Below are 13147 nucleotides of genomic sequence, written 5' to 3' on the forward strand. Positions count from 1 at the left end.
ACAATAAAAATCATCAAAGTACAGGACCAATTGTGTTTTGAGCATTTAACTAACTCCTTCCATGATGTAGCAGTGAGACCTTTCATATGGCATCTTAAGACCAAAAGTTGTAAGTCGAAGCTGAAACTACAAGGATGGGCTACACCTGGAGTCAAGTTGAGAAAATGGGACAGGGTTGCATATTACAATTTCTTAAAAAACAATTTACTTTTCCTATAAGTATAAGCTACTTATTTATTCCTAGATGGCACATTCAAAATTACTAGGATATAATAGCAAAGAATTTCATTTGTAAAATAGAAATCACATAATGCTTTTCTTTTGGGATGTTGCATCCACTCTCTCCATTGTCACAAATGTTACACCCCCCCTCCATAATGATGTCACACTTCAGTCCATGCCAAAATATTCTTGTTTTAATTTTTTTAAAACAGCTATTTCTTTTGAAAATACTAAGTGAGCTGGCTAACGTTAGGTATATTGATCCATCTGCAAAATGAGTTTTTATAAAATAAAAAAACAACTACAAAAATAACTTTATATAACTTTATAACATGTGTGTGGTGCCACACTTCCTGACATGCCCCCCCCCCCTCTCAGAGTGAAATCATCTATGGATGATTGCTATAAATTTCATAGGTTTCTAACAATAATTTAATATATATTACAACTATTGTAACATGTTTTGTCTACTCTAATATAATGCAATTATCAATATCACTAAAACATCACAATAATAAAATTCTAAGAAACAAATATTATATACAGTAATAATTTGCCTCCCATCCTTTGATACTAGATAGAAAATAAACAGAATTTAAAAAAAAAAAAAACTTATTTTACTAATACAAGATTTAGCCTTTCTATGCCCTTTAGCATTTTTTAAAATAACTGCTGATATATCCAACAGACACACTGAATGGTCAACAGACAGGCTACACTACATGTAAATGGGCATGTAAATCTACAGTAAGTAAATTAATAAACAATTGTACACAAATTAAATATCAATTCAAAGTCCAAGTATTTTTTATAAAAATACTGCCTTGATATATCTTCATTTTTTTTTCAACAAATACTAAATTGCATAAAAATGAAATAGGTAAATACTTTGTATAAAAAAACCTTCTTAATACAACTTAGTTAAATTATATTCTTCAACAAATATTGTACATAATTTACATTAACATGTTTGTATGGAGCTATATAAATATGGCAACCTTTCAAATGATGTACACATGCAACATGAATTATTATAGATAGGGGATTCATATGGCACAGTTAACTGACTCATTTATAACACAGTTCTACATGATAGATTAAAGATGAAATATCAGTCATGTATTATTACACTATTCAAACCGATTTTCACTCACTGTGTAAAGGGGACAGCTAGGTTAAAATTATAAACCACAGTACAAAAGTAATTATAGCAGACAGCTACTTAAGTACAGTGTATATTTACAAAAAGGATATTATATTATGAATAAATAATTTTAAAAACGAACCTATTAATCAATCAACTAACCTTGTTAACATAAATAAAAAAATAACATGAACAGATCTGACTATCAGATAAGAATTTTAGATGAATTATTTTACCATGTTAATATTCTAATATATGATTTAAAGTGAATTTGTTTTTTAATTCAATTTCAAGTGAGAACCAAAATGTTAGATTTAATTTTAAAAAATACAATGTATCAACTAAATTACATTTTCTAACAATATTACAACTTAAAAAAATAATTACAGAGAAAATAATTTTAAAGTGTAATACGCAAATATTAAGAGACAAAATGAATTGAAATGTTTTTCAGCATGTAATAGCCAAAATATAACACTTTAAATGAAGGTCACACCATAAAAGAGACAAGTGTAACAAAAATATGTTGGAATAAATAATACTACTACTAAGATTTATTAATATTAATTGCATTCTTCTGTTAATATTTACCTGCTCTCAACAGGCTGTATGTATTACAGAAACAGCTGATCAGTTAAAATATCAACCTTATTAATGATTAAACGTTATAGTTTGAGCCCTAAATGTCTTCAAATCCCGGGTATACCCCAATATTAAGAACTATTCACCGCTTGTAGCATCACATGAAGTATTATTATTGGGAAGTGTGTTATCAAGGATGCTGCTGTTGTTTATAGCCACATTCTTTGCTTGTTCCACTGTGTTTGTGTTTGTTATGTTGCTGCCTCCCTCATTGATGGACACTTTATTAGTCTTCTCCACAATTGACTTGTTGTTATTATTTATGATCCTATTGAAGAAACAAAATATTCAGAAGCACAAATTGAGAAGAAAAAACAGATCAATTATTACAATACTACTTTTAAGAAGTAGTTTACATTGCTAAAACAAGTTAATAAAAAGTCTAGTGACAATTTAAGCGCAATTTCCTTATGTTATCCATAACAATTTTAAATCGAGATAAATCATATATTCAGCAACGGTGCCCAAATACTAAAACGTTAATATCAGTATTTGACTATGATTAAAACCCGCTCTCTTATTTGTAAACATTAGCACGTGGAAAAAAACGAGCGACGCATAGCTCGCCTCTCTCTCTCTTGCCGCGCACAGTGACGCGAACGATCCCACGTCGCAACAGGCTAGCCTCCCGTATGAGTCGAAAAAAAATCCTTTCGAATCTCCGCTCATTCGCTATGGTAAAATCCTTTCGAACCTCAGCGCTTTGCGCTAAATCATCCTAGGCCTACACGATGCTCAGTTTAAAAATTCTTAATTAATTTTTTGTGGCCGAACAAAAGGATATTTTTGAAAACTTTCTTCGGCAATATTGTTTTAAATTATGGCAGGAATCGATTGGTAAATGTTTCAAGTCGCTAAGTGGTCTGGTTGCCGAGATATGGGCCAAAAACTGCATTTTTTCGAGGTTTTTTGGCTTTTCCGGTAAATCCAGGAAGGGATTCCGGGAATTTTTTTGGCCTATGTTCATCCTCGGAACTTGCTTAACATATTTGCTTTGGAACTAGTCCTCGATATTGCTTCGTTGAGGAGGAGATACGACTTAAAGCTGCGGACACGCTGCGGACACACATCCATACATCCATCCATCCAGAAATGACGAGTTAATAATCGCAATCCCCCAGTATGGAAATTGCGCTAAAAAAGGCAATGTTATTTAATATGATCAACATGGTCAAGCACAAAATAATTCCGCATCAACCGATTGGTCATGTTTAAACTTAAAACATCCTAAAAAACAAAGATTATGTTTTTTCTGAAATTGAATAAATATAACAAAAGGCACACACTATTGAAGACTATGATCTCACAAAGGAAGTAAGAAAAACTGTGATAAAATTGCTTTACTCACAAATTTTGAATGTTTGCGCAAGAGAAATCAAAGGTAGGGCTGTTGGATGTTAAATACAGGTTTTGTACCGATTCCATTTTAACTGGCGGTTCATTTACTGGCCCACTAAAAGAAAAGAAATAAAAATTGGAGTAAAAAAAAAACAACCAACAATCAATAATTGACACACACAAAAAAAACTTTTTTTAATTAACTTAATTAAGTAACATAATTATAAAAAAAGGGTTTCAGGATGTACGTTGCTAAGCATGCTTAAATAAACCGGGAGTGATCTCCCCTAAACTTTCTCGAATATTCTTATATAAAATAATAGGGGATGGGAACTCGGGCTATAGACATGATTTTTAATCCATTTAAATACTTAAAGTTTTAAAAATAGAATAAAATCTCGTAGACAAATTAATTGCACACTCAAAAGTTGATACGGATCTACGATTTTGATAAAATACTTATATATGAAATTTCATCAACCTAGCTGTAACGGTACTCAAGTAATCGTGTTTACACACAGACACACACACACACAGACATACGGACAAGATTGCAAAATTATGTTTTTCCGTATCAGTGAGGTGTAAAACGTCGAGATTTGTAAAAATCTCGATTTTTTTTTTTTGCACGATTACAATACTTTCTCTATACTTCGTATATACGAGAAAGTAAAAAGTATCCCTTTTTGCAAAAAGTAAATAACAATGCTAATTCAGTATTTCAAACATCATAAATATAAAAATCATTGATCTGTTCTGTTGCTAAAAGTTCAACCTCATTAATTACATTATTTTAATTGTGGTGATTAAAATCTGTCGGGAATGTGTGTATTAGTTGTTATTGTTGCTCAAAACAGTTAAAAAATTAATTAATTAAATAAAATGTCTTACCACTTATTAACATTAATGTCATCTGTATTTTGACTTTCTTCAAAAACTTCTGAAGTGTTACAAAAAGCAGTAGATTCACCTTTAAAAACAAGAAAATTTTTAATTAAAGACAGAATAAATAAAACATTTAACAAACCTAATGTGGGTTATATTTAGTTTCAATATAATTATAATCAGTTTAAAAAAAAAAAACTAACCATCTTCAGGTTTCTTGAAATCTCTGATAATTTCTTCGATTTCCTTACTCCCAGATTTTTTTGCTAATGTAGTTAAAATTAATTTCTCTTCCTCAGTAGGCTGAGTTTCACCTAACAGCAGCCTGACAGCTTTAAAGCATTTATTTTGAATGCTGATCATGAGAGCGGTATCATCATCATTATTTTTATGGGCGGCATTGGCTCCACAATCAAGAAGAGCTTTCATAACCCTGTAAGAGGAACAAGAGGCATACACTAGAAGTGGTGTGTTCCCATTTGCATCCACTATTTCAAGATTTGCTCCCTTTTCTATTAATGCCAGAACCACATCTTTATTCCCGTACTTGGCACTTATATGAAGAGCTGTTTGACTGGATTTCGTTTTGATATTGGCATCTGCACCAGCTTCAAGCAGAGCTTTCACAACGGCAACATTGTTGGTTTCTACAGCATATATAAGCGCTGTTTTATTCTGACCAGGTTCTCGTATATTTAAATCAGGTCTGGGATTTTGATTGTTAAGCAGACTTTTAACAATCTCCAACTGCCCTCTTATAGAACTTAACATTAAAGGAGTTTGTCCTAGTTTATTTGTTGTGTTTGGATCGGCACCGTTTGAAAGTAAAAGACAGACAGCATCTCTGTGGCGATTGGCAACACAAATTCCTAAAGCAGTGTGACCACCTACAGATTCTTTAGCTTCAGTGTTAACTTTGTCTTTTAGAAATATTTCCATGCATGCAGTCAATCCCCCCTGAGCACACAGCATAAGAGGTGTCCAGCCTAGCGAATCTAAAAGTGTATTATCAGCTTTCTTCTCTAACAGATACTGCACAATATCTGTATCTCCTTTAAAAGCTGCATACATCAGTGGGGTTCTGTTAAGTGAGTCTCTCTTGTCAATTTCTGCTTGTGCTTCAACCAACATCCGGACAATTTTCTGGTGTCCTCCCATGCATGCAATATGTAATGGGCTATATCCATCTTTGTTAACTATATTAACCTCAGCTTTAGCCTTAAGAAGGCTCTCAACCATTGAAGTGTCTCCACGTTGCACACTACACAGTAGAGGTGTACTTAGAGCAGTGTTTTCCTGTGCATTAACACAAGCTCCATTTTTTATTAAGATGTCTACTATATCCTTGTACCCTCTTGCTGCAGCTAGTAACAGTGGCGTCAAACCATTTAAATCACTTTCATCAACTGACGCCTTGAATTTTATTAACTCTTTGACTGCCGCAAGTTTACCATTTCCTGCAGCTATAATTAAAGCTGTTGCACCTACTCTTGATATCTTTGAATGAGATGCACCTCTCTCTAAGAGAAACTTCATTATTTCATTATGTCCAAATTGCGCAGCTAACATTAATGCAGTCCATCCTTCAGTTTCCACCGTGTCCAGTTTACTATCAGAATCATATAAAAGTTTGAAGAGTTTTAAATCCCCAAAGCATGCTGCCTCCATTAAAGCTGTTCTTCCTTGCATGTTGCTTTTTATCTTTGATGCTCCTTTTTCAAGCAACAGTTTAACAAACTCAGTGCGCCCAGAATTAGCAGCTATGATTAATGGTGTATCACCATTGTTATCCGACAAATTAACATCCGCTCCATGTTCAAGCAAAAAATGTGTGATGTCCATGTGTCCATGGATTACACTAATAAGCAAAGCTGTCATACCAAGATTATCTCGGGCATCGATACTCTCATCAGCATTAATCAGCCACTTAACAATATCTTTATTTTTATTGTTAACTGCATAGTGTAGAATAGGAGTAAAAGGATCAATCATTCTCCATGGATAATTGAGTGAAATCTTACCAGTCTTGGGGTCTTTTAACTTTGCCAGCAATGCTTTTACAACATGTTCATGATTTTTAGTAACAGCTATGAACAAAGCTCTGAGATGTTCTTGTGGTATAATTTCAAAGTTGTCCAAAAGTAGTTCTAAAGCTTTTTGGTGGCCATTTAAAGATGCACACATTAGGGGTGTGCAACCACTCTTATCTGCTAGCTTGGCATCTGCATCAGCTTTAATCAACTGTGAAATTGTGTAGTGGTTACCATTTAGTGCGGCAAAAAATAAAGCTGTGCGTCCAGCAATGTCAACTATATTTATTGAAGCTTTAGAAGCTTTCAAAATTTTTTCTACAATTTTATAGTCCCCTTTTCTAGAAGCAAACATAAGAGGGGTAGTACCAAGTTTATTTTGACAATGTAAATCAGCCTTATGTTTAATTAAAAATTTTAAACAATCAGGGCGATTATTATCAGCACATATGTGGATGGCTGTATTCCCCTGACAGTTCTCAATATTTACATCAGCCCCTTTTTTACACAGAATTTCAACAACTTGAAAATGGTTATTCAAAGCCGCTTTCATTAATGGTGTCCATCCATTCAGATCTTGAGAATCTAAGTTTGCTGCTTTCTCTATGAGCATTTCTACTATTTCATGCTGTCCTTTACTAGCTGCTATTTGAAGTGCATCACTGCCATCGGGAGTAGTCACATGTATATTGGCTTCTTTCTCGAGCAAAAGTTTGACAATTCTTGAGGTGTTTGATAATATTCCATGCATAAGAGCGCTCATACCCCACACATCTAAACATAACACATCAGCATCTTTTTTAAGCAAATCTTCAACAAAATCTTCATCCACTAAAATACAAGCATACATGAGAGGGGTTAATCCTTGTTTGTTACTGAAATTAATTGAAGCACCTTTTTCCAACAGTTGTGAGCCAAGCTTATGATACCCCATAAGTACACAAACCATCATGATGTTCAAATCACAACTAGGATCTATTTCATCTAAAGACAACTGATTATTATTCCAGCCTTTTAAAAAATCTTTATCTGTTTTTAAGAGACATTTTAATTTTGAGGTTTCAACTTTTTCTTTTAAGTCTTTTTTAATTTGCACAACATTTCTGGCTTCTAGGTGGGGGAAGAGGATGCTGTTAGCTTTATCTGATAGAACTTTCTGCTCCAATATGAATTGATTACCAATTATTTTACCACCAGTCATTTGAATTTGAGCAATGGCAGCTGCCATTTGGGGATCTTGAATAGCAGCAGCAAAGAAAGCTTGTAAGTTTAGGAAGTCTTTCTGAGACATTGGAACAGCTTGCATGTTGTTAGGATTAAAAGGCACAATTGAGGACATTTCTGAAATTTGCCCCTGAGGGAATGTTGTCTTTTTATCACTAGGCCTTTTATAATCCTGAAATAATGAAAAATTTTTAAATGTTTCAAAACACATACGCGGTAATTTATGAATGACAATACAATTTTTACCTCCCCCCCACTCAAATGATGTATTACCTCAGTGTACAATACCACTCAACATTGCAGTTTTTTTTTCTTGAATTTATTTGTCCTAATCAATCAGGGGTCATCTATAAATGATGTCACGCTTTTTTTGACGATTTTTACCTCCTCAATTTATAGAAAATTTCTTTTTTAAAATTAAACACAAACAATACAATAACACAGTATAAAAATAAATGCACATAAAATAGCCCCCATAGGCTATATCTTTTTGTATTTATAGACGTCAAATTAGGGTGTTGCCTAAGATTTTAAACTTAATTATATAATTATTGTTCAAGATGACTTAAAAAATTAAAAACGACATTTATTTACCTTTAATTTCATACCAATTTTAATAATCAAATTATATCGGTAGCCTTGAAAATGATTTGTGAAAAAACGCTTTTATTTTTAAAAGGCTACAATGATATGACTGATATGGTGGCTTAGTTTTTAATTTTCAGTAATAAATGAAGACTAGCGGTTTCCAACAGATGCAACCATGCTCATTTACTATAGCAGCCATCTTGTTTATTTTTTTTTATTGTAAACTTATTGCGCAAGATTCAGGGGAAGCCACTCTAACTTACAGATGGGCGCTTTTTTTACAGCAAGTCTTGCTCGCAAACACTGCTGTTTAAAGTTAAGTTCTTGCCTATATTGATATATTTAGCCATTGAATTTGGTTTATTATTCATTTATCTATAATATTTTACACAAATATATCACAATATACTTCTATTAATTAAAGCCTTGACAATGAGGTAACTTTTTCGTACATTACTAGCTGCGGGCAATTTTACGTACCTAAAACGATAGATTACCGAAATCAGTTTGAAATGTGTCATCTGATAGATTTCTGCCCATTCAAATACACTCACTGCGGGCATAAAAGGGCGGGCTTAGTTAGCTGTTGTCTGGATCAAGTTATTTTTTGTATGTTTTGTTTTTACACTGCATGACTATGTTCTGCTCAATATTCTCAGCTATTATTTGTATTAATTATTTTTGTTTGCTAACATTGTTGAAGTTCAACAGTTGTAGATTGAGACTCAGATTAGGGCCTATAAACTATAAATATAACTTATAAGGCATATTATTTATTAATTTACTTATTTTATATTATAGATCTAGTTTAGTAAAGTTTAGTTGCTGAGCCTTGTTTTTGTTAATGGTAATGCTGAATGAAGCATGCCATCCATTGCAGCATACATGCAGCTTCAAATCGGGAACGATTTGTCAAATTTACAAATTTTCTAAAATTTCTTGTTTGGTTTTGTTTGAATCTAGATTTCTAGATTCTAGAATCTAAAATCTAATATAGAGAATCTAGGGTAATCTATCGTTTTGGGTACGTAAAATCGCCCGCGGCTATTAATGTACGAAAATGTTACCTCATTGTGAAGGCTTTAATAGAAGTGTGTTTTCATATGTTTGTGTCAAAATAGATAAATGAATAATAAACCTAAATCAATGGCTAAATATATCGATATAGGCCAGAAATTAACATTAAACAGCTTTGCTATATGAACAGCAGCCATTTGTAAAATAGAGTGGCTTCCCCCTGAATCTCGCGCTATAAGCTTATATAAAAAAAACTTAAACGAGATGGTTGGTATTGTAAATGAGCATTGTTGCATCTGTTGGAAACATCACTAGTCTTCATTTATTACGGAAAAGTTTTAATTTAATTGATTAAAAAAAGTACATAAATCATAAATTTAATATCATATGATAAATGAAACAAGGAAACATTTTAAAGTTTTGTATTTTAAAAAAACATAAATCCTCCTCAAAATGTGAAATAATTATTAAAATTTAAGGAGTCACCTGTTTTTCACATTACAAGTCGCGGGCGATTTCACGTAGGGTAAAGGAGGGCGTTAAGAGCCGTGTGGTATTAAGCCCCAATCAACACCCCACCCCCACAAAACCCCCAATAACACTGCTAATCTACTTCTGAGGTAACAACCACTGCTGTTCTTTGATAACAGAGAAGCAGAGGATTCATTTTATGTAATTTATGACCCACTTGGTCCAATAGGGAGAGGATGAGACAGGATTTAATCCCACTGCTCTTTCCCTAAAATTTCTCATCTCCATAAAACCATTTTGTGAACTTTTTTTCCAAATCGACATAACTTGGGAAACTTCACTTTGTAATAAACCAAATGAGTTTTTCAAGCCCATTATTTGTTCCTGTATTAGAGCATTGGTTGTTGTACATTTTAACACTATTTTTATAGCTATGGCTAGAATAGTTTTATTTTGGTGAATTTTTTTTTGCACAGTGATTATTGGTGCCAAAACAAAATGGCCGACATTTGTCCCATTTTACCATGCTATAAAGTTTTTATCATTATCAGAGTAAAACTTGACTGATCATTACCATAATGGTTTTATTTGTTAGATAATAACTAAATCTACATGAATACATTAATTTTGTCCACTAGCTTGCCTGTTTAGAAAAGTTATAACAGATACTGTTATGTGGCTCTTGAAACCCTAAGTGCAAGTTTCTCATTTATTAGACCACTGAATATGACACTGGTATAGGAATAGTTAACACAAAATGTATTGATTGTTAAACAGACTTGTGTCTAAATGATAGAAATACAATTCTAACCTGCTAAAAAGTAAATATTAAGCCATCTAAGGTAATTTTTAAAATGGTACAGGTACTTATTACCCCTAAGGGCAATACAGCCGACTCAGCCCCCACCTGTTTCTAACCAACCATAAAACTTCTAATCTCTTTGTAGGTAACAGGAATAAATGTTCTTAGGTCTCAGCCAATCTGGAGTGGTATGTTATGTAATTTATGACCATCATGGTCCAGCAGGGAAGTAAACAGACACATTAATACCACTGCTCCCCCCTTACAATTTCTTACCCCCATGATACCCAGCACCCATCAGTTTCTGGCCCACCATAAAACTTCATCTCTTTGTAGGTAACATGGACTAAGTTCTTAGATCTCAGCCAACCAGAGATAGCATCTCCTTATGTAATTTATGGCCCTCAGGGTCCAGCAAGGAGAAAAAAGGGGAAAACAGTACCACTGCTCTCCCCTCACAATTTCTCACCCCCATGATACCCAGCCCCCACCTGTATCTAACCCACCATAAAACTTATCTCTTTGTAGGTAACATGGACTAAGTTCTTAGATCTCAGCCAACCAGAGATAGCATCTCCTTATGTAATTTATGGCCTTCAGGGTCCAGCAAGGAGAACAAAGGGGAAACCAGTACCACTGCTCTCCCCTCAACATTTCTCACCTCTATGTCATGTTATGTAATGTATAGCACACATGGCTTATCAGGGGAAAGCATTAAGGCAGATTAGTTAGTACCACCCCTTTTTACATACAAGAATGTTAACTCTGGACATCTACACACTAGTATACTAGCTACACACTAGGCATACTAATGTGCCTACTGTAAACTACTAGACTTTAGGCCCTATGTACACCTGCAATTGTATCAATTGTAGACTGGGCCTATTGGGGCCTAGTGATAGTTAGTATCAGTTAAAGTGTGTGTACACAGCTTTAACTATTTTGGGGTTAGAAATTAATTATTTCTATTGCGGAGTTAGTCTAAACTATCATAATACTTATTGCCCCATTGCCCGGCTCCTTTCGCCCCAAATGCTGATTTCGGGGGTATGACAATAAATGTTCAATTAAACCCTTTTAAAGTATATTTAATACACTTTGTTATTATTTTTAAATTGTGTAAGATATGTTAGAATAATTTTGCCATATTTTCAATACTAAAAAATTCTTAGATTAGTAGAAATCTTTAAAAATGTACAGGTGCTAAAAAGTGTGGCTCTTAACGCCCTCCTTTACCCTACCTAAAACGATCGATTACCGAATCTAGATCTAGATCTAGATAGATCTAGACTCTAGACTAGATTCTAGATCTAGATTCTAGAGTATAGATCTAGATCTAGTATGTATCAGTACATTACAATACATTGTGTTGATTGTACTGGATCTAGATCTAGATCTAGATTCTAGATAGATTACTAAGATTAGGGCTGATTAGGCCTATAGATCTAGATTTAAATTCTAAACTTTTAAAATAAATATCCCCTACCGTTAATTTAAATACTTAATATCAAACTGTAGACCTATTACTATTATTATGCATTTTAACATAAACAACAGTTACAATTGCAAAACACTTTTATTGCTACTTTTACTTGTTTTACTTTCAATTTCCAAGAATTATTTTAAGGCTATAAATAGCGCCAAAGTTTACAAGTATCAGCAATCACTGAAAGTCTTTCGTCTTTTTAAACTACATAATATAGATTTCTATGTCGAATCCATTTTTAGCGCAATTTCCATACTGACAATTGTTTTTTTTTTTTTTTATTATTTCATTTGCCAAAAACATTATATTTTCGGCGTATCCCATATGTATTATGTAAGGTATTTGCCTAGTTTTAAATATAAGCATCGTTTAAAATAAAACTGACTTTGATTTTACCTTGTGAAACTGATCTGTAGCATCCTATGACAAGAATTAGTGGCGGATTAGGGTGTATAGAGTGGAAGCAGGCGTTGTCACTGAAATAGCAATATAAACAAAGTGATAGTTCAACGCCAAGGGTAGATAGAGGTATTAGATAGAGGTACAGAACATAGTCCAAGTAGAAACAGAGCAACTTTAACCCAACGGGATTCGAACCTACCATACCACGCATTTTTGTATAATTATTTTGCTTGATTAAATATTGGTAGTATTTTTTTATATTTAAAAAAAATAATTAGAGTAAATGACTTAATTCACCTGTAATTTGCAAATTTGAGCAACCTAAAAATAATTTTTAAAGCTGTTCTGCCTGCTAAGTAAGAGGTCCCACGTGCAATTTTTATTCCTGGGAGGTTTAATAATTATTTTATTTGTATAGCTTTCATTATTTCTCGTTTTTCTCAAAATGTCAATTGCTATCAAATTAGTACCGGTATAGGAACATTTATCTCAAAAACTACTTGAGATATTTCATTAAAATTGTGTAACATCATGCTCACTAAGCACTGCTTAAAAATGATAGACTCAATCAGTTATGTAGTATTCAAACGTTTTATTTTGCAAAATAAATAGCGAGCCACTTTAGTTCATGCAAGGTCTTGCCAGTGGCCTGCACTTCTTCCATTTCTCTCCTCCATGTTCCCAGTGGTCTTCCTCTCTTTCGCTTTCCAGTCGGATTCCACTTCAGTGCCATGTTGGGGAGTCTTCTTTTGCTCATGCTTAGGACATGGTCCAGCCATCTCCATCTCCTCATTCGAACTTCTGAAACAATGTCGTTTAATCCTGTCCTTTGCCATATTTCCTTGTTCGGGACTTTGTCGGCCCAATTTATTCTGAGGATGCGTTGGAGGGATCTT

At 33.4% G+C, this 13147-nt stretch overlaps 1 protein-coding gene across 3 annotated transcripts; it reads right to left on the bottom strand.

Moving 5' to 3' along the window:
* Window positions 1-1804: 1804 nt before the first annotated feature.
* Window positions 1805-11931, bottom strand: LOC131940421 (serine/threonine-protein phosphatase 6 regulatory ankyrin repeat subunit B-like). 3 transcript variants are annotated; one of them, XM_059299037.1, is made up of 6 exons: window positions 11850-11931; window positions 7759-7872; window positions 4435-7657; window positions 4238-4316; window positions 3357-3461; window positions 1805-2276 (listed from the first exon to the last, which is right to left on the bottom strand). In XM_059299037.1, exons 3-6 carry the CDS (start codon window positions 7598-7600, stop codon window positions 2087-2089), a joined length of 3540 nt encoding a protein of 1179 aa, XP_059155020.1. In that variant the 5' UTR covers window positions 7601-7657; window positions 7759-7872; window positions 11850-11931; the 3' UTR covers window positions 1805-2086. The 3 variants fall into 3 exon arrangements, with proteins under 3 accessions (XP_059155020.1, XP_059155022.1, XP_059155021.1); XM_059299039.1 differs by lacking the exon at window positions 7759-7872 and having other exon boundaries at window positions 11850-11906; XM_059299038.1 differs by lacking the exon at window positions 11850-11931 and having other exon boundaries at window positions 7759-7912.
* Window positions 11932-13147: the final 1216 nt, after the last annotated feature.

Source organism: Physella acuta, unplaced genomic scaffold (assembly GCF_028476545.2).
Source record: "Physella acuta isolate Inbredline_101_S28 unplaced genomic scaffold, ASM2847654v3 ptg000316l, whole genome shotgun sequence".
NCBI lineage: Eukaryota > Metazoa > Mollusca > Gastropoda > Physidae > Physella > Physella acuta.